Source organism: Trichomycterus rosablanca, chromosome 3 (genome assembly GCF_030014385.1).
Source record: "Trichomycterus rosablanca isolate fTriRos1 chromosome 3, fTriRos1.hap1, whole genome shotgun sequence".
NCBI lineage: Eukaryota > Metazoa > Chordata > Actinopteri > Siluriformes > Trichomycteridae > Trichomycterus > Trichomycterus rosablanca.
The window spans coordinates 6294406-6321224 of record NC_085990.1 but is presented as its reverse complement, the minus strand read 5'-3'; the positions used below and the strand labels follow the sequence as shown (position 1 = coordinate 6321224).

The window sequence follows — 26819 nt, the reverse complement described above, 5'->3', positions numbered from 1 at the left end:
AATGTAGTCATTTGTTAGTATTTTGGTTTGGGGTAATATACTGGTGTGGCACTAATATGAAACAGGCCAGGGTTTTTTTTGTTTGTTTGTTTGTTTGTTTTTGGGTTTTTTTGTTGCTTGTTTTGTTTTCTTTTCCTTCCTGTGTGTACCTAGTTATCTCGTGTTTAATTCTCAGGAAAAATATTGTGTAACTTATATTTATGCTTAACTGCAGTGTTTCTCTTTTATTGTACATCACAATTTAAATTGCTGTAATATGCAAACTGAACGATTTCCTTTGTACTGTGTGAAAAAGCAAATAAGTAAAACTGAGGAAAAAAGGAATGTAGGGAGAACTGAATTAATGGTGAACTGAATTAATGGAGAACTGAATTAATGGTGAACTGAATTACGCACCGTTTTGGAATTCACAGACGCAGATACGCTGAGAGCGCAGTTGGTGTGCAGCTGTAGCGGCTCGTATATCTGCTCTGTGATCATGTATCGTCTTTATACACGTTTGGAAATCGTTGGAGTTTTATTTTGAAGGTAAGGAGGTCAAACAAAACCCCGGTACATAATACAGCTTGTGTTGAACAGCACTGTTTACCATATAAGGGTTAAAGTGTGTCGTTCGGAAGTGGTGAGGCGCTAGTTGAAGGCTTGATCGCACCACGCTGTTCACTTAAAGCTCTTAAGCTCCTTATAGAACAACAATAACGCATTATTATTTATGATCATAATAATTATAATAGTTATAGTACTACTAATATTGTAGTAAATGTCAAGCGTGCATACGCAAGACAGTTATTAGCGTGATCTCCCTCAAACCCAGCTCTGTATTTCTGTACCGTAATACCTCAGTAATACCTCAGTGCCCTAGTAAAGTGTTCACTATTAATTATTATTAATATTATTATTTCTGTAGTTTGTTAATAGTTGTAACAACAGCGTAAAATATTCGGTTATTTTAATGCGAAACCTAAAACTTGAAACTGAAACAGTTATTCCACTGGTGGTTCATCCCAAAACCAGCCTTGTGGTGAATTCTATTATAATCCATGTTTGTTGGTTTGAGGTCTTTAAGCTAAATAGGTAAAGTGTGTTATAGGTTTCACTTGTGAATATCAAAATGAAGTGTAATTGAATGTTGAATGTGAAACCATGGAGTGTGTTGAGATAACAGTGCAAAGCTTCTACATATAAGTTCACAGATACTCTTCATTACATATCTGTTGATGCATGCTCAATAATCCAGGGACACACATCCACAAAGTTGAATCAGTTCATCTGGACACAACTTGTGTCCAGATAAACTGATTCAACTTTGTGGATCTTCATTACATAGATCAGATATATCAGATTGCAAAAACCTAATTAAATAGGTTCGTCATTTAATGACAAATAAAGATTACACTTCTGTCATGTGTAAACCATTTTGTCATTAATGAAACACTATATATTAGTATTCCTATCCTGGTTAAATATTCCTGTCCTGGTTCAATATTCCTGTCCTGGTTAAAACGTTTTGTATTACAAAAATAGTGTCACAGCTGATAAGTTTCTATTTGTAGAACAGTTGCTCTCCTTGAGATAAAAAGGAGTTTTTCTGAAGAGTACTTTAGGAAACTGAAAAACTAAAATAAATACATTTCTGCTATTGTATTTATATGAAAATGTATTTTGTTTATTTTAATGTCATGTTTTACATGACGTTGTATGTCTTTGGACTGTGGGAGGAAACCGGAGCTTCCAGAGGAAACCCACGCAGACACGGAGAATATTTATATGAAAATAAATATCTTTTGAGAAATTGACAATGCTTTATATGAAACATCAACAAAAATAACAAATATATGAATTAAAAAGGAGAGACTGATGGGCTGGAGGGTGGGGAGGAGGTGGATTATGAAGAGCCACAGAAAGGCTGGCTTGGCTTTCCAGTGACAAAAGTATTTGTTAAAGACCTGTGAGTCTCACTGACCATGTTTATTATTATTAGAGCAGTGTCTGTAAATGTTTAACATTAAGTAAAATCCCTCCTTTTAAAATAAATTGCATTATATTTATAGCCTTAATTTATTGAGTGTTGTTTGTCTTTGTTTGGAATTTATTTACATTATTTATGGTGTGATTTTTCTTTTCAATTTATTATAATGTCAGATGTCAGTAAAATACAAAATGCATGTTTTATGTAGTTTTTGTAAGGACATATTAGTAAATCTCATCAAAGACAGGGTCTTTTCTGAGTGGAGTTTGCATGTTCTCCCTGTGTATACATAGGTTTCCTCTGGGTGCTCCGGTTTCAGTCAGGCCAACTGGAGCTACTAAAATTGCTCAAATTGACAACAAAAATATAAAGAAAAAAAAATATATATATTCACAATTTTCCTGATCTGCAAAGAAGACCTCAAAAATATTTAGTGTATTATTATATTTAATTTTTAGAATTTATTAATAAAATTTCTAATTTTACTTTATTTAACTGGATAATGTAATTCCAGATAATGACTAAAATAGTAACATGTAGTTACTTAACATGTAGATTTATTGTCCGTTTGTTACTTTATTTACTTTTTAGGTTTTCTGTCTGGAATGCTGTAAAGAGTGAAGGGCAAGATGGTGCGGTTGGATTTAGGAAATGTGGTTCTTCGGCGGATGACAGAGGAGGACATAGAGGCTGTAAAGGCGCTCATTAAAGTGTGTTAACTTTTATGACATATGTTTTTAGTTTTGTTTTAGTTTGATTAATTGTGTCCAATAATTAATAATATATGTATTTACTTTCTTTTCCTCTATTTTTTCATCTGTGCAGGCAGGGTGTGAAGGGATGGAGAATCGGATCATCCTGCATCTACTTACAAGGCCGCTGGTGTTGCTTCTTCTTGCCACTCTCTCCTCTGTGTTCCGCTTTGTGGTCCATTCATTCATAGTGGCCCTGTTTATCCCAGTCTTCCTTCTCATTGTGTACCTTAAGCTGACTATCCCTCGCTCTATGGGCATCTTGGGCTCCAGCAGACCCTATTGGGACTACATGGGCAGCAGCTACTGTGCCAGTTCTGAGCCAGACCTGCTGAATCCACACGGCACTAAAGCCAAGCTTGTCACTGGCCAGGAAAAGGCCAAGCGGCGCAAGAAAGCCAAAGGCAAGGAGGCCGGGAAAGAGAAATTGGAGGAGCGGGAGAAAGTGGACAAGGATGATTTAAAGGAGCGGGCTCGGGTGGCAGGGGAGGTGTGGGTTGCAGAGACTGATGATGAAGTGCTTGGGTGCGTAGCCCGAGATGGCTGGAGCAGGGATGATACGTACCGCATTTGCAGGCTGGTGGTACAGAGCTGGTATCGAAGAGAGGGTCTTGGCAGGTTGCTGGTCCAGAGCTTGGAGGCTAGAGCCAGGCAGAAAGGAGTGTGCAGGGTCTATGCCCATGTGCCCTTTCCATCCAAAGTGGGTGAGGTCTTCTTCAGGAAACTGGGCTATAGACTGCAAGGAGAGTCTGATGGGCTGGAGGGTGGGGAGGAGGAGGATTACGAAGAGCCACAGAAAGGCTGGCTTGGCTTTCCAGTGACAAAAGTATTTGTTAAAGACCTGTGAGTCTTTATTATTATTAGAGCAGTGTGTGTAAATGTTTAACATTGATTAAAATCCTACATTGAGTTAAACTACAATAGCTTTTTTAATTAATTGCATTATATTTATTTACAGCCTTAATTTATTGGGTGTTGTTTTTCTTTGTTTGGAATTTAATTACATTATTAATTTATCAATCTATTTGTTAGGTGTTTTTTTTTTATTTTCAATTTATCGCAATGTCAGATGTCAGTTCAGACTCCAGTCCATTTTATACTTGTTTTATGTGCACCAAAATACAAAATAAAATACAAAATGCATGTTTTCTGTAGTTTTTTGTTTTGTTTTAGAACATATTAGTACATCTTGTCTAAGACAGGGTCTTTTCTGATGTTCTCCCTGTGTATGCATAGGTTTCCTCTGGGTGCTCCACTTTCAGTCAGACCAACTGGAGCTACTAAAATTGCCCTTTGTGTGTGTGTGTGTGTGTGTGTGTGTGTGTGTGTCTGCCCTGTGATGGACTGGCGAGAGTTTCCTACCTTGTGCCCTATGAATCAGACCCACCATGACCCTGACCAGGACAAAGCAGCTGTAAAACAAGACAATTAATGTCTTGTTTAAAGTTCTTCGGACTTTAGAACAAATGCATTATTACTGACTTTAACATTAGTCTAAGTGCCTTCACTCATTTGTATTATATGTAAAAGTCAGCTAAAAATCTTGGAACATTGCTTTAAATACTTACTTGCATTGTTGGATTTGTACAAGACCCATAACTCCTCAATTACATATGATGCTGAATTATTATTGAGGGATTGGCCAGTAGCAAAGTATTAAATTAAGCATTTTGTCCAAAGCCAGTCAGCAAACAGCACATAAAGCAAGGCAGAAATACACCTTGAACAATGCAGCAGTGTTTTTTTACCGGGCATCACACAACTACATGCTACCCATCAAGTGGCTTGATGAGTAGCACTGTTGCTTCAAAGCAAGAAGGTTCTGGGTTCAAATTCCCAGGTGGAGTAGTCTGGGTCCTTTCTGTGTGGAGTTTGCATGTTCTGTCTGCATGGGTCCCCTTTCGGGAGCTCCTTCCACAGTCCAAAGACGTGTATGTTTGGTTTGCATGTTCATATAAAATTGAGATATAAAAGTGTCCAGATTGGTGTTTAACATTGAAGTTGAACTGATGAATCTTTTAACCAGTTTAACCAGTAACTACCTGTCCTGTCATGAATGTAACCAAAGTGTAAAACATGACGTTAAAATCCTAATCCTAAACAAATTCATTTCCTAACACCCATAGACAATTGATTGTTTGTTGAAGTAAAAGAAAATCAAAGTGCCCAGGGGAAACTAGTGTTAACTCAATAAAACATTAAAAACTCAAGAAAAAACTATTGCTGTGTGTCACCCACACTACATGATTTCAGTTTTCAATAATTATTTAGCTTAAAAGCACAGCATGCGTATACACCAATCAGCCATAACATTAAAACCACCTCCTTGTTTCTACACACATTGTCCATTTTATCAGCTCCACTTACCATATAGAAGCACTTTGTAGTTCTACAATTACTTTTTAGCCTTCCTTCACCCTGTTCTTCAATGGTCAGGACCCCCACAGAGCAGGTATTATTTAGATGGTGGATCATTCTCAGCACTGCAGTGACACTGACATGGTGGTGGTGTGTTAGTGTGTGTTGTGCTGGTATGAGTGGATCAGACACAGCAGCGCTGCTGGAGTTTTTAAACACTTCACTGTCATGGCTGGACTGAGAATAGTCCACCAACCAAAAACATTCAGCCAACAGCGCCCCGCAGGCAGCATCCTGTGACCACTGATGAAGGTCTAGAAGATGACCAACTCAAACAGCAGCAATAGATGAGCGATCGTCTTTGACTTTACATCTACAAGGTGGACCAACTAGGTAGGAGTGTTTAATAGAGTGGACAGTGAGTGGACACGGTATTTAAAATTTAAAAACTCCAGCAGCGCTGCTGTGTCTGATCCACTCATACCAGCACAACACACACTAACACACCACAACCATGTCAGTGTCACTGCAGTGCTGAGAATGATCCACCACCTAAATAATACCTACTCTGTGGTGGTCCTGACCATTGAAGAACAGGGTGAAAGCAGGCTAAAAGGGTATTTAGAGAAACAGATGGACTACAGTCAGTAATTGTAGAACTTTCAAGTGCTTCTATATGGTAAGTGGAGCTGATAAAATATGGACAGTGAGTGTAGAAACAAGGAGGTGGTTTTAATGTTATGGCTGATCAGTGTATATACATGTTAGACAGATAGTATTTCTTCTGCCCTAGAAAGTGAGTACTAAGTTACACTCATTTAAATTAGTTTTTGGCCTTAGGACCATTTCACTTTTTAAGACAGTTTATTAGTTCTGATCCAATTTTATTGACATACATTAGGCAAATGATCAGTGATTATTTACTACTGAAAGACATTTTTTTTGCTAGTTAGAGACATTACGAGCGGTTTGGCTTTAATGTTGCAATACTGAATATGTCAAAAACCCACATGAATGTTTAAACAAACAAAAAAAAAGACTTTGTTCTAGCTGTTTATAGTCGATAGCAAGCATTTATAACTAAAGCATGTGGTTAGCTTTGTAGACACGTCTCTACCTTAACCACACACACTAAAGGAGCTCACCTAGGTCCTCATTTACCACCGGATGTTTGTACAGTCATGTGTGTGTGGTAAAGCTGCACCAATGCAGCGTTAAATCTCCCTGTCACATTAGCATTCAGAGTTATTTTTATAGTGCCAGACCAACAGTGTTGCTAAAATGTTTGTTTTTAAACACAAACTGAAATGTATACATTACAGTTAGATTTATTCAAAGCGGTAGATGCCGACATGGTTTTAGAAGACTTCTGAAAAGTCACAGTGCTTTGAACGTCAGTACAGAACTTACAGTCTTTCTAATGAGATGTTGCTGCAGGTGTTAGCTAGGCAGGTTTGACTCAAGTGTAGTTCTGACTCATTTCACAGTCCGATTATTTTCTAAATGGGGCAGAATAAAGGGGGAGGTTTAGTCAATTAATGGGTTCACAAGTTACTAATTCTTGGTGGGTTTTTTGCCTGTTAGTATGACTTGTATGTTGTGGAGGATCTTTGGGTTGTTCTTCACGGCTGAAGTGAACATCTGCTTGTGTGTAGCATAACCAAAGTGCAACTATTATTGTCCTCAGGAAACAGGTGCAAGTTCAAAACTCTGGTTTGGAGCTGTTATATACGTAGTTTGTCTTTATGATACAGCTAAACTTCTTTGTTTGTGTGTGTGTGTGTGTGTGTCTGTGTGTGTTAGTGGGTGGGTTTCGGAAAGAATGACTCTGCATTTCCTGCCCCGATTCGTTCATATATGCTGTGACAATTGATGCAGTGAAGTGGCTGTACCTCCATGCATAAAGTCAGTGTGTTTGTGTGTGTGACTAAGTAAGATTGTTATGTATTTGTGATTAAATTAGAGGTAAGGATAATACTATTAAATTTAATGTGTAACAATTAATAGTATTGTAATTATTAATTTGTTCATCCCATTGTTTTTATTTCCGATCTGATTTTAAAATCAGAGTTTTGATTGTTGAGCGATACCAGCACGATCCGATGATTACATTCTCACTTCCAGTCCTGGAGGCTCGCTGCCCTGCGGAGCTGCTCTCCTCCGTCGGGGGTATCAGGTGTGTTTGAAGCGAGGAAAGTTTGAACCTCCTCCAGGCAATGGGTCTCCAGGACTGAATTTGAGAACCCCTGAACTCAAAATGCAACTTCAATATTCAAAAAGCTTCTCCTATTTCGCCCCGTCTTAACTTGTTTGTGGTCTGTTGCAGGCATCGAATTCTAAACGTGTTCATATTCACAAATTACAATGTTCACTGAAATCACTGGAAATATTTTCTTTTAATTTTATCAGTTAAATAAATGTTCAAGAGAATGAACAAATCACAGATTCTTCTATTTATTGCATTTTACAAAAAGGTCCATTCCAGAAACTGAATTGCAAAACAGGCACTAATATTGTACCAACATCACTGTAGTGATCAGATGATGATGTGGTTATTTAAAAAACATATGCAACCAAGTCTGATTTATTGGGCAAAAGGCAGGAAAACACCTCGGACAGGTTACCAGTCCGTCACAGGGTAGACACACACTTCGGGCAATTTTAGTAGCTCCAGTTGGTCTGACTGCATGTTTTTGGAGGAAACCTACACGGACACAAGAAGAACATGCAAACTCCACAAAGAAAGGACCCTGGCCATCTGGCCGGGGACTTGAACCCAAGCACATCTTGCTGTGAAGCAATAGTGCTACCCACTGTGCCATGTTGCTGCATCAGTACAATCAGTAAAAATCACTGGACTCAACAAGCCACTGTTGCTAAAGTTCTGGCAATGCCAGTGTTCACTATCCCCTTGGTACTGAATCTGCACGTCACTTCATCGAAATGCTTGTTTTACTTTCCCCTGATTTTCTATATACATTACATACTAGTTTCTTTTTTTTATAAGCACTAGATACACATTTTCCTTTGACTAAGCTCCACTTTCATTTTTGACCTCCACGCTGGCTTGGGTTACACAAACGTGACGCAGTGGCTGGACTTCAGCAAATTTTGTGGTCGAAGACTGATCCTGGGAGCAGACAGATCTCTTCCAGATGTGAATAACTGGACATAGACGCTCTCATTCGCTCTGTGCCTCAAACACACAAATGAGAGGGAGCTCTCTGGGAAACGGTGATTTCCCTGACCACACAGTGCACGAGTGGGTGAGTTACAGTCACACATGAACGTAAGACAACTGTACTGCAAAGGAGGAAAGAGTTTCGAAAACAATAGTAGGCAGTCGCAAATTAGCATGGTAGATAAAGCAATGGTATGAGTGTCTGCATTTTACTAACCACTGGTGACATTCTGTGGTCAGGCTGATTTTCTGGGCTATCCTCAGTGGTATCATTACCCTTTTTCAGGTGTGTATTCTTCAGGAAGTATGGTTTATTTCTTTGGAAACACTTTAAGGGACCTTTTATAATTGCAGTATAATACAGTATACAAATGGGTAATACATTTACACAATACAAAAAAAGTCTGAAACGATATGTGATGAGAAGTCTTCCTTAAAAGGGTGGAAGACTGCTGGAAATTTCCAGCATGTCATGGTTACGCCACAAGCTGTGTTTTATGATGCACATGTAGGAGCAAAAAGGTTACAAATCACATCAACCAACAAGTTTCTGGACATTGTGAGCACAGTCACTGCAGATTCCCATGACGTCCAGCAGGAACAGCATTTTTGGCACGGCAGCCTTGAACCAACAGGCTTCAGCCTCAATTTGGTGAAACGGTATGCATCAGAACCACCTTGGGGTAAAAATGTATTAAAATATAATATGAACAAAATAAATAATAAGAAGGTACCTATGCTGAATATTTCATAACTAAAAAACAAGACAAGAAAGTACCATGAGATGTTTCCCGGGTTTTCAGTGCCCACCTATTCCAACATCAACAAAAGTGATCAGTATGTGAGAGGCAGAACAACGGCAACCCAAGATTCATGATTCCAGCAAGATCTCTATGACCATGAACCCCTAAACTCTGCAGATCTTTCTAAGGCAGAGTGGACGCTTTCAGAGAACTGAACTTAACACAGCCAGATGACCCAACTTATTATATTAAAACCGCCGGGCCACAAGGTGGGAAACACCAACAGAGCACCAGACAGCCAAGACCCCAAACTCCCGGGACCAGAGCTCTACTCCACTGGTTTACGAAGACTAAACAAAAGCTTAAGTGAATAAAATTGAAGATTTAGGCTGTGTCTGAATGCTCTTATCTGTGTTGTGAATATATTAACAACATTCAGACTTGATGCTGACATGTCAGGACTGACACTAAGTGGAAACATGTGCTGTGGTCCACCTTATAAATTGTTTTTGTGTAAAAGAATCACATATTCTCCAGACCAGAGAGGGAAAAAACAATTGATTGTTAACTGCCCCAGCTTTTCTGGAATTGGTTTGTAGAAAACATTACTGTCATTTTACTATACGGCTACAACTCACGGATGTCCCTTTAAACAGCAGCTGCTATTAATGTTTATCTGACAGTGTCGGTTAGAATGAACCTCAGACCTCCCAAACAGGTTTGAAAACTGTTCTCACCCAATCAGGGACCCTCTTCACCCAACTGTATCAATATGTCACTTGTTTTCTATACCTCCTTCTTCCTCCGCATCACTTTCAAAACTCTCACTCATTTTTTGCATGACTAAATCAATGAGCTGGTTTCGTCTTTCGGAATGACGAGCAAGTTGGACAGGTGAGTGAAAACAAAAAACCCATAATACTGAGAAAGTCTGGTCATGTTGCTGCAACTGTACATCCCACAGGACCTGCTGGTGATAAAGGACTAAGAGTTTTTTGCTGTTTGATGGTTTTAAATGAATGAACTACGGCATTGCAGTTTGTGCACAACTTCTTTCTTTCAATGATCAAATGAAGAGTGTTTGTAATGTGTGCATGTGTTTTAAATAGCTTTGCACATTGTAGTCGCCAAATCTGTATCTGTAACTTATGCATATTTGCATTTATCTGTTCTTAGTCATATTTTTCTATTGAGCTCATTTTTGCATGTCTGCTCTTATCCAGCTCACCTAACCCAAAAACACTAAATGCAAATAAGGTTTACAGTATATAGTAAAATAATGTTATCTTTAAGCATCTAGTCACAAAACGTGACTGATTTCGTTTGATTTAATTATTTCATATAAATGAGTATTGTAGTTATTAAATTTATACTTATATATATTTAATATTTAAACCTAAATTAGATTTAATGTACACACTATAAGAGCTTTCAACATAAGACTGGTAGTACTCAGACATTTTCTTTGCACAGAGTAGGCAATAATGATTCTCATTACTTGTGACTTATATCATTATATTTTTTGCATTCTGTCTCAGTGTTTTGATGACCCAGAGAAAGTTTATCTACCACTATAAAAATGTTCGCTGGGCACGTGGAAGAAACGAGACCTACCTCTGCTTTGTGGTCAAGAGACGCAACAGTCCTGACTCTCTCTCCTTTGATTTTGGACACCTGCGTAATCGCTCCGGCTGCCATGTAGAGGTGAGTGATGAATACTACAGGTGGACTGGAAAGCGTATTGTTTTTTTAAAATGCATTTTCTCCCTTTTTCTCCCGATTTTAGTGCGTCCATTTTTTTTACCCAATTGCATTATGCTTCCTCTCTACTGGTGCTGACCCCCAACCCTGATTGAGGAGAGCGAACTGACACACGCCCCCTCCGACACGTGTGCAGTAGCCGACTGCATTTTTTCACCTGCACGAGGCGAGTTTACATGCGAATCAGCCCTGTGCACGGAGAGACACACCCTGACCAGCATTATTCCTCTACTCTGTGCAGACGCCTTCAATCAGCCAGCAGAGGCCGTAATTTGATCAGTTATGAGATCCCTATCCGGCATTTCCCTCCCTGGATGAACAACAGCCAAACGTTGTTCATATAGCCGCCCAGCCCAGCCGAATGGCAAAGCTGAGATTTGATACGATGTATTCGAAACCCCAGCTCTGGTGTGCTAGCGTATTTTACCGCTGCGCCACCTGAGCGGCTGAAAGCGTATTGTTAACATAAAATCAGTGTCATGTTTTAATATGGTAAAATATGTAAAAATTTATTTATTATCATTATTTTAAGATATTTATTTTTATTTAACTGTCCTGTTTTACCAGCAGGTGAATAAAAACAAGTAAGGGAATCACGATATAAAAAGAAGATCCACTAAACGCTTACTACTACTGATGGTTTGTGACTGTTTTCTTACCCTTTTCTTTGCCTCAGCTTCTCTTTCTGCGCTACCTTGGGGTACTGTGCCCAGGCCTGTGTGGTACAGGTGTTAACGGTCCAAGAGTGGCATATGCCATCACCTGGTTCTGCTCCTGGTCACCCTGTTGGAACTGTGCCCACCATCTTGCCCGCTTTCTGTCTCAGACGCCCAACCTACGGCTGCGCATCTTCGTCTCACGTCTTTACTTCTGTGATGATGAGGACAGTCAGGAGAGAGAGGGACTCCGGTGCTTGCAGAAAGCGGGTGTGCAAGTAACTGTCATGACCTATAAAGGTAAAGAGATACGTACTTAAGTCGCTTAGTACATCAGCTGTCACTGATAATTGATTATAACTTAATATGTACCTCTCAAAACCTATTAATGTAAGTGGGGGGTGGGAGAGGGTGGAAAGACCACTAGCTTGACAGTTAGGGTTAGCACATCTTAACTTAATCCAGTCTTCTTTTTTATGGCATTTTATCCCCTTTTTCTCCCTTTCCACCAATGCCAATCCCTGCTCTGATTGAGGAGAACAAAGCTAACCCACGCCCCCTCCGACATGTGGGCAGCATGCAGTATGCATCTTATCACCTACACTTTAATGAGTGCAGTGCAGATCAGCACTGTGTACGGAGAGACACACCCTGACAGCACTCTTTTATCATCTCTGTGCAGGCGCCATCAATCAGCCAGCAGAGGTCGTAATTGCATTATTTATGAGAGAGAGACCCCATCCGGCTTAATCCCCACCCATATCTGAACAACAGGCCAATCGTTGTTCATGTGGCTGCTCAGCCTAGCCGGCAGGCAGAGCTGAGATTCTATACGATGTATTCGAGGTGCCAGCTCTGGTTCCAGTGTGTGTTTTTACCGCTGCACCACCTGAGCGGCAACTTAATCCAGTTTTAACTGAGAAAGCGAAAGCCACTACAAGTCCTTATAAATTTGCCACCACGATCATCAGATTTGTATTATGTTTCTTTAGATTTTTTCTACTGCTGGCAGACGTTTGTGGCTCGAAGACAGAGGTGCTTTAAGGCTTGGGACGGCCTCCACCAGAACTCTGTCAGACTGTCCCGCAAACTACATCGTATCCTTCAGGTTTTGTAGACACAACTTTATTTGACCATTAGCAAACAAGATGTGATTAAGAGCAGTAAAATAATGTAACAAAATATTTGACTAACTACTGTCCGTCTCTTTAGCCTGGTGAGACTGAAGATATGGGAGACGGCTTTGCTCTGCTGGGTCTATAATGAAGATTCTGAAATGATATTACAAGTTTACATGATGAATTACTGTATGCTTTTGAGATGGCTAAAATTCCTGAGACTTGAATTACTGAGACTTTATTTTACTTCTGTTATCAATGAACTAAAGCATTAATGTTATTATAAAGTCAGTTAATGGTGCTGTACTTATGTTGCACGTGCAACATACTACAATAAAGTGTTTGTAGCTTTTTCATTCAACTTACTATCTTTCTGATTATTTAAAACCATTCTTTTTGTCTGATTTACTAAATGTTGTGGTTGATGGGACGCCTTAATATGGTTATTTTGTATCACAAAAGTTAAAAGGCTTTGGGCTTTGCATAAATAGGTCTAGTGCGGCACAGTAGGTAGTGCTGTTTCTTTACAGTAAGAGGGACCTGGGTTTAATTCCCCAGCCAGTTTGCATGTTCTCCCTGTGTCCGCATGGGTTATCTCCGGGTGCTCCGGTTTCCTCCCACAACATTTACATTTTCAGCATTTAGCAGACGCTTTCATCCAAAGCGACTTACAATACTGTGACAGTATATTGTCTAAGCAATCTAAGCCTTGCTCAAGGGTCCAACAGTGACAACCTGGCAGTGGTGGGGCTTGAAATAAAATTGGGCTTTGCATGAATAGGTCTAGGGTGGCACAGTGAATAGCACTGTAGCCTTACAGTAAAAAGAGCCTGGGTTTAATTCCCCATCCAGCCGGCCAGGGTCCTTTCTGTGTGAAGTTTGCATGTTCTCCCTGTGGCCGCATGGGTTTCCTCCGGGTGCTCCGGTTTCCTCCCACAACATTTACATTTTCAGCATTTAGCAGGCGCTTCCATCCAATAGACTTACGATACTGTGACAGTAAATTGCCTAAGCAATCTAAGTGACCTTTTGCTTACTAGTCCAGTATTTTAACCACAACCGCCACAAGTCCAAAAACATGCAGTCAGGCAAACTGGAGCTAATAAAGTGTCTTAAGTGTGTGTGTGTGTGTGTGTGTGTGTGCTATGTGATGGACTGGCGATCTGTCCAGGGTGTTTTCTCCATTTTGCCTAATTAACCAGACCGACCGGGACCGGGACCAAGAGTAAGCTGTGGTAACAAAAACAACTAAAGTATATATCTTATAATAAACCGACCTAGTGTTTCAGAGAGCCCTTGTTTCTGACAGGAGAACGAGGTGTGCAGATATTAGGTGTTTTACGGCCATTACGGCTCCGTTAGCCCAAAGAGGCTGCAGTGAACCAGCGGCGGAATTAAGAACCAAGATGGCGGCTGAGGTGGAATACGAGTCGGTCCTGTGTGTGAAACCTGACGTTAATGTTTACCGAATCGCACCGCGAGCCTCGAACCGCGCCGTCAGGTAAATAGATGCGGCACCGCGGGTCCATAACCTTCATCTTCACATCTCTTTACAGAGTCTGGTCTCATTCATTCATTCATCTCGATTTAAATCTGATTCTCGTTTAAAATCCATTACGTGAGTGAGTGTCCTCGGCGTCATTGTCATCTACCATACATTTTCTATCCTCTCAGGTTTGTGACTGTCCGAATCTCAAATCCCCATCTTAAACATATTAAGGCTGCACCAGGTGTCGGCCTAATAAACCACCATGCAGTGCAGTCACGCAGGGAGTAGGGTGTAGTGAGTAGGGATCCATTAGGGATTCAGGACGCGCCCATACAGGTTAGCGTGGTGTATATATGCTGTGTACCAATCTGTCTCTGTGGCCGACCGTTATTATGCTTCGTTCAGGTGCTTTCCAAATTATTGTACGTTTGAATTCCCGAGCCAAACACTTACGTTTGCTACATTTATTTTATCCAGAGCGACTTGTATTTATCACGGAATACAAGGCCCTTGCTCAGGGGCTCAACAGAGACAACAGTGGGGCTTAAGTCAAGTCAAGTCACCTTTATTTCTATAGCACATTTAAAAGACAACGTGTGTCAACCAAAGTGCTGTACATTAAAATCAGGTATAAATACCACTCAGCTATGAAACATTTAACAAATCATTAACATACATACAAAATAATATACATACTTACCAACATATAAACATATAAATCAAATAAAACCACAAATGGACTCAAATGCCAAAGAAAACAAATGACTTTTTACATTTAACTTAAAGGCATCTATTGTGTGGGACTCCTTTATGAAAAGTGGAAGACTATTCCAGAGTCTTGGTGCAGCTACAGAAAAGGCCCTGTCACCCTTGAACCCCATTTGAGAACGTGGAATAGCTAAGAGTAGCTGGTTAGAAGATCGTAGAGCTTGCGGAGTGGAGTGAACACGGAGAAGGTCTGCGATATAGCTTGGAGCCAAGCCGTGTGAATCTTCCAGACATGCAAATGCTGCGGCGGGGCCAATCAGCCTTCTGATTACTAGTCCAGTACCTTAACCTCTGAGCTACCACTTCCCTAGAATTTCAAGATATCTGGAGAATCAGAAACTCTTCTGATAGACGACTGGTCTATCTGGTTTACCTTCTACCTTCTTTGTAGAAAATGCTGTACTTTCGTAAATAAATACAGCATATGTTTAGTAGTTACCGATTAAGCAACTTGAGAATGTCACAAAACAGTGGTTTCATAGGTAACGTAAGACCACAGTGGTCGGAACACAACATTACTTTATTTAATTCATTTAGGCCAGGGATTTTCTCATCTTTTGCAACTGCACGGCAGTGTGACGAATCACATTCTTTAGAAATGAAAGTGATAACGAACACTGGAAATTATGGTGGAAAATAGAAGACTGGACTCCTTATATTTGGAAAGTAGAGTATCAAATATTGCAGAATGTGACATAATAAAGTGATGTCATATATGAAAATTGGCATGGCGGTTTTGGTCAAATGGACAAGGATATGATTAAAGCCTTGGTCTGGATGTGAAGCTTGGACACTGAGGAAGGAGAAAGAAAGACAAGTTCAAACTTTTGAGAAGTGCATCAGAAAACTGCTAAAAATCTGATCTCAGGAAGATGATCATCACTGAGCAAGTTTACAAGATGGCCAGAACAGAAAGGGAGCTACTGAACCATGTTAAGGTCCGCAAGATACGTTACTTTGGGCATGTGATGAGGCACCCACATGTCAACACTTAAGGCTGTGGTATGACAGGACTTGTAAAAGGTCTAGGAGGACAAAGAAGTCTACTTAAACTCGAGTAAGGTAATGTCTACTATGGAAGCACTTCTGTAACTCGCTCTGGATAAGAGCGTCTGCTAAATGCCAAAAATGTAAATGTAATGAAGACCAAGAATGAGAACATATTGACAACATATCCATGTGGATTGCATTATTTGGTGCTAGTCTGTTACAATCAATGGGAGACCGAGGGCATTGGAGAATGCTGACCCATGCAGCCAACCATCGCAAAGCATTGAAGGCATGTCGACATGACATTTGTTTTGATTTCGTTGAGTAATTTATAAATAAACTCAAATATTTATCATACAACTCAGCTAAATATTTACTTTACATCAGTATCAGATACTTAAAAATCTCCGGTTGCTGTTTTGTATTGTCCTTTTAGTATTTACTTAATCAATAGATAAATGCTTTTTGGTAAAAAGACGTGCAAGTGAGGTGAATTGGAGGTGAATTGGAGATACAAAATTGTCCATGACTGTGTTTGACAATAAACTTGAACTGATGAATTCTGTGTAACCAGTAACTACCGTTTCTGTCATTAATGTAACCAAAGTGTGTAAAACATGACGTTAAAATCCTAAAAGATAAATAAATCTAGTTAATGTCATAAGGGAAACCATGGTCTTTGGAGAATGAATGGTACTACTAAAACTTGCTTTCTAGTTTAAATCATTCTAAATTTACAAATGACAATTTATTTCAGAAATAAATGTATTCAGAAATGTATTTATTAGCATTTTAGTGTCATGTTTTACACTTTCATGACAGGACAGGCTGTTACAGGTTACACATGATCCATCAGTTCAAGTTCAATGTCAAACACCGTCACAGCCAAAGATCTATCATACAACTCAGCTAAATATTTACTCTACATCAGTATCAGATACTTAAAAATCTCCGGTTGTTGTTTTGTATTGTCCTTTTAGTATTTACTTAATCAATAGATAAATGCTTTTTGATAAAATGATACACGAAAAATGAGCTTCAGTACTAGCAGATGTTTGTTTTTTTGAGCCCTAATAATTGACATAAATTAAATAATAAAGATCAGTTGAATGAGTTCATTATATTCAGGTCAGTTAAAAAAACCCCAGAAACTGTGCATAATCACTTTGTATTTCAAAAGGAAAACAGTAAAAAAAAACTATACTGAAGGAACACGTGAATGTACCATTTAGGTCACTGGTGACTGGTAATAACCGAGTGTAAACAGAGTTTATATTTAAAACAGATTTATTGGCGCCTAACTGCATCAGTAAACTCTGAAGAAATCATTAGACTACGCAATAGCTTAACAATTTCTCTCTAATCCATTTTTTCCTTCGTGTGTGTCTGCATGCGTGTGTCTAAGGAGATATTTGCCAGTTAACTTGTGACATGGTGTTTACGTTTTGCTTTAATTTGCTGACGTCTGTAGTTTCCGGACAATGACTGGACGGCAGGGTTTTGTTTACGCTGGGTTTTATTTTCTGTGCGATGGCCGGTTGATACAGACTCAGGAGGACGATGATGCATTGCTCCAGCACATTTTACAGCTGAGTAATAAATGGTGATACAACAAATCCTTCTGAGGTCATCAGCACATGACATATCTCTTACTGTAAACTCATAATCCAGACGGAAGAAAATCCTACCGTCGAGCTTGTTTGCTTTTCTTCATTAAAGCTGCGGTTCCGACACAAAGCTTTTCCTTTTTTTAAGGAATGACACACGGAGAAAGTCGTAAGCAGGTCACAGGCCGCTTATAATTAACCCTTGTGTGGTGTTTGGGTCTGTGGGACCCGTTTTCAATGTTTACCAAAAGAAAAATGATGCTGTTATTATTATTTTAACTCAGACTCTTTGCCTTTGGCTCATTTTGTGTGAAGAACATATAAAATAACACGTTTTTTAGTTCACATTGCACACCCCCCTACACATTTATATTTATATTACACAAGTCCTGCTGTGAGTATGTGTCTCTGTGTGAGAGAAAGAGAGACAGACAGACAGACCGACAGAAAGACAGACAGACAGAGACATACAGAGAGAGAAAGACAGACAGAGAGACACACAGAGAGAAAGACAGACAGAGAGAGACAGAGAGGAAGGCAGTCAGTCAGAGAGAGACAGACATAGACATACTAATACAGACAGACAGTGAGACAGACAGACACAGCATACATCCATCAAATGAATGTTTGCAACACACACACACACAGTAAAGCTGACCCTCATGTGTCGTATAGTCTCGCATGACTGTGTTCAATGGGACTGATGTCCCAAAAATGTTGTCCTTATTGCTTGTAAACATCATAAAGTAAACATTAGATTTTTTGTTTGTTAAATAAGTTATGGCTGTATTGATTTAAAAACACAATAATGCGGTGGGCCGCAAACATTGGCTGAGTAACAAAACTATGAACACCACACAAGGGTTAAGAACAGTCAGAAGTCGTTTATGACTGCTGTCATAGTCGTTTATGACTGCTGATTTGGACCCAATGGCAAATTTGTGTATTATTAATCAGTACTGATCAGTTTTTATACCAATTACAATTAATAATACGTTATCTACCAAATGTGGGCGGTGCAGTGGCTCGGTGGGTAGCACTGTCACCTCACAGCAAGAAGGTCCTGGGTTTGATTCTTAGTTGGAGCGGTACGGGTCCTTTCTATATGGAGTTTGCATGTTCTCCCCATGTCTGCGTGGGTTTTCTTCCAGGACCGCCGGCTTCCTCCCACAGTCCAAAAACATGCAAGTGAGGTAAATTGGAGATTCAGAATTGTCCATGACTGTGTTTGACATTAAACTTGTGAATTGATTAATCTTGTGTAACGAGTAACTACCATTTCTGTCATGAATGTAACAAGGTCTGTAAAACATGACGTTAAAATCCTAATAGATAAATAAATCTAGCTAATGTCATAAGGGAAACCATGGTGTTTGGAGAATGGCTACTACTAAAACTTGCTTTCTACCCTCAATCATTCTAAATTTACAAATGACAATTTATTCAGAAATGTATTTATTAGCATTTTAATGTCATGTTTTACACTTTGGTTACATTCATGACAGGACAGGTTGTTACAGGTTACACATGATCCATCAGTTCAAGTTCAATGTCAAACACCGTCACAGCCAATTTTGTTTCTCCAATTCACTTAACTAACATATCCAGAACATAACCAGAGGAAACCCACACAGACGCAGGGAGAACATGCAAACTCCACACAGAAAGGACCCAAACACCTCCACCTGGCAATCAAACCCAGGACCTTCTCACTGTAAGGTGACAGTGCTACCTACCAAACCTGCATGTTGTTCTGAGTTGTACTACACTCGTCCTATGAGGTTAGCAGGTGCAACGGTGTTATTGGGATTTTCAAATTCTGTTTAAACTTACTGGCCTCTTTATTAGGAACACATACCCTGTTGACACTCGCTGTAGGTGTACATTAAAAGATGTAATTAATTTAATTTATATTTTTGATTCATAGTATGTGATAATCTTCCACTAGTCTTATCAGTTGGCGTTATATTTTTGCTTGGAGTGCTATTCTCCTCTCAGCATCGATACTGAAGTGTTACAAACACTCTTGTACCTAAATCACTTTTACAAGTACATCACACACTACCACTTGATCATCATCATATTAGTGTCATTGCAGTGTTGAGAATGGTCCAGCTCCAAAACAAAATCTGGTCAGTGGTTAACAGGATACAGAGGGATGGTGAAATTTCCTGACAGACATCAAGTAACCAAAAGCCCAAACATAACCAAAAAACTCTAACCCATCTTACCATGTATGTAACTTGTAAGTGTGAACATGGCATTAAAAAAAAAAAAAAAGATGGTTGGTGACAATGTTTATAAAACAACAAATGGGCAACAAAAGTCATTGTGCCTAACCCATTTTTATAATAGAGTAGGTCTCTTGCTTCTAGACTAAACATCACATCCTTTGCTTGGTTGTTTGTGTGTCTTTCAGGGCAGCAGATTGGAAGCTAGATGCTCCTGACTGGATGGGTCGAATGAGGGTGACGGCCAAGGGGAAAGTTGCTTATATTAAACTGGAGGACAAGATCTCAGGTTAGAGAGATGTGCAGTACACACACACATTATCTAACAGTAGTGTACACACAAGCACAACAGATGACAAAATGTTTGTGGACGGCCCAACATCACATCAAAAATCTTGTTTTAATACAGTGTTGACCATATGTTTGCTACTATACCAGCCTTATATTTTCTTCGAGGGCTTTCAGTTCGCTTTTCTGGTTCTCGTCTAATTAGCCAAATGGGTAAATACAAGAGTCTGGCTTGCAGACGACATCATAGCTTATCTTAATGTTTCCAAAAAGCTCAATTTGTGTTCCCTCTGACTGTAGAAGATGGTTCCTGTCAATATCCTGATAGTGTTTAGCAAACTCCTGGCACTTACATTTCTGGTAAGATAACAGGAAAGGATTTTAATAATCGGTTGGTATAGAGGGAGCGTCTGATGGTAGTTTTAGAGACTTGAAGACCCCAAAATGCTACAGTGATTATTGAGAACATTTTTTGCCTGTCATATCATTCTTTATTTGGTGTGTGGAAGCAAAACAAAATTAAAACCTCAGCCAGGCAAATGTGTCACACTTCCAGTTGCTTGGAACTTTTTTATTACGCAGATCTTGGTATTTTCAGGCAAGCAGCTATGTTACAGCAATTCCATGACTCATGAAGTTCAACACAATTTTTCCTAATTTGAACTGTGTTCTCTAGTTTTCTTCCCCATGTTGAAGAATGATTGAGAGTTTGTCCTCTGTATTAGGCTGTGCTGGAGCCTATCCCAGCTTTTCAGTGGGCGCAAGGCACACGGTAACACCCTGGACAGGGTGCCAGTCCATCGCACACACATACACACGCCCATTCACCTTTAGGGTAATTCAGTGCCTCCAATTAACCTGACTGCATGTGTTTGGACTGTGGGAGGAAACCGGAGCTCCCGGAGGAAACCCATGCAGACACGGGGAGAACATGCAAACTCAGAAAGAAGCCTCCTCTGTATTACTTAATGCATAAACCCCAGCAAATCAGAAAGTTGTGGATTACTGCTTGAAGGTTTGCAGACATTCAACTTAAAAAAGTGAAATATTAATAGTGATAGATGTGGCACGTGTGGTTTTGTTAAAAATAATTATTTCTTGATGAGGGATTTTTTTGCTCTCAGATTAAATGTACTTATATTTAGGGTTGGATTTTTCTGATTGTGTAAGTGTGAGATTAACAATGTTAAGAAAAGTTTCTTCACGTAATGCCTTTCCCTTTATGTCTTTAGGAGAGCTGTTTGCTCAGGCACCAGTTGATCAGTATCCTGGTATTGCAGTAGAAACTGTGAGTGACTCAAGCCGCTATTTCATACTTCGAATTCAGGATGACAGCGGTGAGTATGAGAGACTTCAAATTCTCAGTCTGAATGAATGATCAACTTCTTAATTTCGAAACTAAAAGACCCCCCCCTTTTTTCTATTCCTAGGTCGTAGTGCCTTTATTGGTATCGGATTTGGGGACAGAGGAGATGCCTTCGATTTTAACGTGGCTTTACAGGATCATTTCAAGTTTGTTTTCTTGCTGATCTTTTTAACAGCATAATTTTTTGTCTCATTCAAGAAATTAGATTCATTTATTTTCCCTCTTTCTTAGGTGGGTGAAGCAGGATGATGAGTTCAGTAAGCAGGCTCAGACTCCAGACCTAGGGCCCAAATTAGACTTGGGCTTTAAAGAAGGCCAGACCATCACTCTTAACATTGGGGTAAAAAAAAATTTAGTGCTGAAATGTTGTTTCTTTTTACTAGAAATCTTGTAGTAATTATTCTATTTTAATTATTTTGTTAGCAGTTAAAAAATATAAACTGCTATCCAATGTTTTTCAGCAAAGTAAAAAGAAAGACAAGTCCCGTCCCCAGGGTTCAGGTGGTCTTGGGCTCCTTCCGCCTCCTCCGAGTGGCAGAATTGCGCCACCTCCATCAGCTGTGTCCACCAATAACAACACAGAACCATTGAAAGAAAGCAGCCATACAAGTAATCTGTCACTATTCTCTCATTTCTTTGAGGCTGTCTTAATTACAATGTAAAAATGGATACAAGAACAGTACAAATACGTACATAAGATATTTAGACTACAGACAGCACTCTCTTGCGTATGTACTTCTTAGCATTATTGCTGCTCATGTGCAAGTTACCCATGCTATCAGTACTAACACATCCCCATATCATGACCGAGAGAAACAAAGGTTGTTAAATACTTCCGCTTTATTTTATTTAGATACCTTGTGTACGGACGGCTAGCTGGACATTAGGAATCCTGTTAAAGTGGTCTTCACTGATAGCTGTTTAATTATTTGGGTTTTAATTTATTATTTTAATTTATTAGGTTGTCTGCTAGACTTAGACAGCAATGATTCCAATTCTCTGGTCCAGCCTGCTGTCACTGGTACAAACTCTGACTTGTGGGGGGATTTCACATCTGACAGGTACGTAAATCAGAATCAAAGCTTGTGTTTATTTGCCATGTTTGCATATTTGCATTTATTATGACTTTGTTACACATTTCGTATTTCGTATCACATTTAACATAATTAATAAACCACTATTCACCTGTTGTAAAGAAACAGTTAGAGACCAGAACCTAAGATGTATCTTTAGGAGTAGAACAGCTATATTCCAGTAAGATAAGATAATCCTTTATTAGTCCCACAATGGGGAAATTCACATTGTTGCAGCAGCAAAGGGATAGTACAGCACTCAGTACAAAAAATAGACGATAAAAAATAAAAATAGTACAATGTATAACAATAATAATAAAAAGTCAGAAAAACTAAAAATATTTACAAATATTTACAAATAACTGCACGTGAGAATATTGCACATTGTAATAGTTACCAATGGGGAAAAAATTGCACATTTTAATGAATAATAATTTAAAGTGTGTGTGATCTATCTGGAGCAGTGCTGGTTGTATAATCTAACAGCAGCAGGAAGGAAGGACCTACGGTACCGCTCCTTCCCACATTTAGGGTGAAGCAGCCTGTCACTGAAGGAGCTGCCCAGTGCTGCCAGAGTCTCATGCATGGGGTGGGAGTCATTCTCCAGCATGGATGCCAGCTTGGCTAACATCCTTCTGTCTCCCACCACCTGCACTGGGTCTAAGGGGCTCCCCAGGACAGAGCCGGCCCTCTTAATGAGTTTGTTCAGTCTCTTCCTGTCCGCTGTAGAGATGCTACTGCCCCAGCATACCACTCCGTAAAAGATGGCTGATGCCACCACTGTATCAAAGAAAGTCCTCAAATGACCTCAGTCTCCTGAGTAGGTAGAGTCTACTCTGACCTTTTTTATAAAGTGCGTTAGTGTTAACTGACCAGTCCAGTTTGTTGTTTAGATGAACACCCAGGTACTTATAAGAGTCCACTCTCTCAATGTCCATTCCCTGGATGTTCACCGGTGGCAAGGTGGATCTGCACCTGCGGAAATCCACCACCAGTTCGGGATTTAATAATTTAATAAAAGTGTGCATTAAGCTCTAGTGTTGTACAGATATACCTCCAGTTTCAACTTTAGTTTTTAAAAATAGGGAGAAAAAAAATCGACTAATGTCAGTTTATGCAACTTTACTTTGGTCAGTCAGAAATATTAAAAACCCATAAAAATAAAAAAATCACCTAAAGCAATAAAAGAAATGTTAAAATAAAAAATATATAAAATCATTTATGTCCTATTATGTCATGTCCTATTTACCTGACATTAGGAGCGTGTCTGAGTGGCAAATAATTTTTAGAAAGCAATTCTGCCAAGAAGAATGGGCAAAAATTTCACAATATTCACTCACTCACTCACTTTCTTAACCGCTTATCCAATTGGGGTGGGGGTGCTGGAGCGTATCCCAGCTTTTCAATGGGCGCAAGGCACACAGTAACACCCTAGGGGAATTCAGTGTCTCCATTTAATTATTCATTTGTAGGACTTTGGCCCACTTTATTTATTACTTACATTTTTACTAGGATATGGTGATTCACTGTACGTATAGGATATGTATAATTATATATTTTATATAATAAAAACAATGTTTATGTACAGTCTTGCAAAAAACCTTTTACCAAGCTCAAAATTAAAAAATATGAAGCTCTAAATTGTCTTAACGACAAATCATTAACAAAACCCAGTTCGGGATTTAATAGTTTTCGGATTAAAGCAGCAGCTAAAAGTAGCAGTAACAGCAGCTAAAAGGCTCCCCAAGCAATGACCCCTTTTCTGAGTAGGAGGACACCCTCCTGATGCTGTAACAGCTATGCCTACTGTCTGGTCTAGGTGCTGGCACATGAGCCGAAAAACACAGAGCTCCTTGTGTGTTCTTTTATGTGCGTAGGGCTCTTTATAGGGATCTGTTGCTTTACTTTTGGCTGTCAGTTTAAGAGTGTCAGAGGAGACACATGCCAGTTTGCTCCTTCTCTTGGCCAGTCCGTGCCACAAGTGCAAATGGAATGGTGTAATTGCATTATCACTATTACTGTTGGGTTCAATATCCACAATTTGCAAATGCTTTGTCGCTCCCTAGTGGCCACTGTAGACTATACATTTTGGTAGAGTTTAGTAAAAACTCTTTTAGCTTTTCCTCTTTTTCTTCACATTTACCTCAAATGTATTTATAGAATAAATAACCACTAGCTTACATAATAACAGTTTGAGAACCGCTGGATTTTCATTTTTTTAAATTGATAACGGAGCCTAAAACGGGCCCCAAGACCTACTTAATTTATATTTGTTGCATTAACAACAATGTTTAAGCTAACTTCTCTTTCCTCTGACCGTGTCTGTAAGATGCAGTGTGTAATGGCGCATAATTTTGCTTTCTTTTGTTTGCTTGGTCTCAGTAAGTGTTTAGACATAAAAACACGCTTTGATTGTCGTTCTCACCCTTCCTCTTCTCTCTTTCAGTTTTTCATCTCAGTCAGCCAAGCAGGACTCGTCCTCTGCAAACTGGGTTCAATTCTAAGTGTGCGACACCCAAGTCTCTCCTTATTTCCCCCATCCTTACCTATCCTACACTGAGGCTAACTAAAGTTTACCCTTACCTGCTTCCCTACACACACACACACTTTGTTTTCTTTGCACTTGAAGGGATTTTTATGTATGGTTTTGTGTAAGTCTGTCAGCTACATAAATGTTTGTTATGAGTATTTATTTATTTATTTATGCAGTCTATATATTTTTGGGAGTATATTGGGAGTAATAAACAGATTATGTGTATTTTGAAAATGTGTATACTTGAACAGGAAAAGGTTAGTACAGTTAAGTGTAATAACCAATTTTTTGAATGTGTTTTTCCTCCAATTTCCTCGATCACATTTCACCTGTACTGCTGCAGACCTCCACTTCTGACCGAGTAGGGCTGTAACTAACTCGCATGCAGTAGCCGACCACTTTATTTCCCCTGCACTAGGCGGGTTAATACGGAGATCAGTATCACACACGGAGAATCATGCACTGATCTTAATTACCCCTGTCTTTGTGTAGGCGCTATTGACCAGCTAGCAGAGGTCAGCAGTTTGCAGCAGTTATGATGAATCCCTTAAGCCCATCTTCCCCCAGACAAACCAATTACTGTATTATACTGTACTATACCATATAGCAGTGCTGAGATTCGAACTGACAAGTTTGAAATGTCCGCTCTGGTGGGCTAGTGTGTTTTACCGCTGCGCCACTTGTGCGCCTCATAAACCTAATTTTATATCGGGGGCTTAGGTGTTTGCTGCATCTGATGATGCAAATGAGGTTGTTATGCGTTTAGACCAATGGTACAGCAGGGCTGTTTTTTCTGACTATATGCAATCGATAACCATAGCTGAGAAACACATTAGTGCTGAACACATATCACAGTGGTATAGCAGCACCTTGCGTCTTCTGTGTACTGCATGAAAATGTGGGCTGGATCCAGCAAACCATTCCATTCAAGCAGCAATATTTAGACGACTGACATCATGCAGAAATAAAGGCAGTCATGTTGTCTTATTGTGGCACATACTTCTGTCTCAATTGAGTTTTAAAGATTAAATGACTCTCCGTGTTTAAAAGAGTTTAAAATAGCAGTGTTTTAGTGTGCAGTAAAATGCTATACTGTATTTTTGTGTGCACCTCTGACCTGTTTTTTTTATTTATCCCCAGAAGATTAGCATTGCTTTTTTTCATGCCACCTATGTTCAGCAGTAAAGAATTTGTCCTGATGTGTTTAATCCTGCTGTATTAGAGTGTAAACTCATACACAATGTATAAATGCACAATAAATCAATGTAATGTCCAAATAAACAACATAATTAGAGAAAGCTGCATTTGTATTTGACATTATTGTTTTACATTCATTTATTTATGGTTTTTATGGCAATTTTCTCTATCTCCAATTTGACTGACTGCATGTGGGAGGAAACCCACATGGAGAACATGCAAACTGCACACAGAAAGGACCCTGGCCACCCAGTCCAAGAAATCAAACCCAGGCCCTTCTTGCTGTGAGGCAACAGTGCTTCCCACTGCACCACCATGCTGCCCAATCATTGAACAGATATTAGAAAATAATAACCTGTCCCATACTAGTGTACATAAGCATGTAAAACAACATGCTTTTTTTTTTTTTTTCTTTAGGTGAGAATTAAACATTGTAATAAAATCTTGATGGCTTGAAAGAACTGTGCAGTGCAACTATTGAGCATATCATTGGCAACATTAGTTGTCATAGTAGCTTATGAAGTCCACAACAGTAAGTCTACATCAGTAAATGGTGCATACTGTAGCTTTGGTCACTGACAATAAAATGGATTTAACATTTAACCTCAACACATAAAGGCAATATAGTCAAATTAATGAAATGTCCACACAGAAATTAACTCTCATTATTAGAAGATTTACATTTATGAGAAATAAACATTACTGCATGTGCTACGTTTAAATAAACGACTTATTTGAT

The 26819-nt window shown here is 39.3% G+C and overlaps 3 protein-coding genes across 4 annotated transcripts; all 3 read left to right on the top strand.

The window, feature by feature from the left end:
- The first annotated feature begins 442 nt into the window (after window positions 1-442).
- nat14 (N-acetyltransferase 14 (GCN5-related, putative)) lies at window positions 443-3866 on the top strand. Of its 2 annotated transcripts, XM_062991765.1 has the most exons (3): window positions 443-528; window positions 2561-2679; window positions 2795-3866. In XM_062991765.1, the coding sequence occupies exons 2-3, from the start codon at window positions 2599-2601 to the stop codon at window positions 3566-3568; spliced, it is 855 nt and encodes a 284-aa protein (XP_062847835.1). In that variant the 5' UTR covers window positions 443-528; window positions 2561-2598; the 3' UTR covers window positions 3569-3866. The 2 variants fall into 2 exon arrangements, with proteins under 2 accessions (XP_062847835.1, XP_062847836.1); XM_062991766.1 differs by lacking the exon at window positions 443-528 and having other exon boundaries at window positions 2632-2679; window positions 2799-3866.
- A 6011-nt stretch (window positions 3867-9877) lies between these two features.
- Window positions 9878-12689, top strand: aicda (activation-induced cytidine deaminase). The gene is made up of 5 exons (XM_062991573.1): window positions 9878-9897; window positions 10542-10707; window positions 11441-11720; window positions 12413-12528; window positions 12633-12689. Exons 1-5 carry the CDS (start codon window positions 9878-9880, stop codon window positions 12681-12683), a joined length of 633 nt encoding a protein of 210 aa, XP_062847643.1. The 3' UTR covers window positions 12684-12689.
- Window positions 12690-13896: 1207 nt separating this feature from the next.
- necap1 (NECAP endocytosis associated 1) lies at window positions 13897-26181 on the top strand. The gene is made up of 8 exons (XM_062992546.1): window positions 13897-14039; window positions 19812-19912; window positions 21144-21248; window positions 21342-21423; window positions 21509-21617; window positions 21739-21886; window positions 22239-22338; window positions 24797-26181. The coding sequence occupies exons 1-8, from the start codon at window positions 13945-13947 to the stop codon at window positions 24852-24854; spliced, it is 798 nt and encodes a 265-aa protein (XP_062848616.1). The 5' UTR covers window positions 13897-13944; the 3' UTR covers window positions 24855-26181.
- Window positions 26182-26819: the final 638 nt, after the last annotated feature.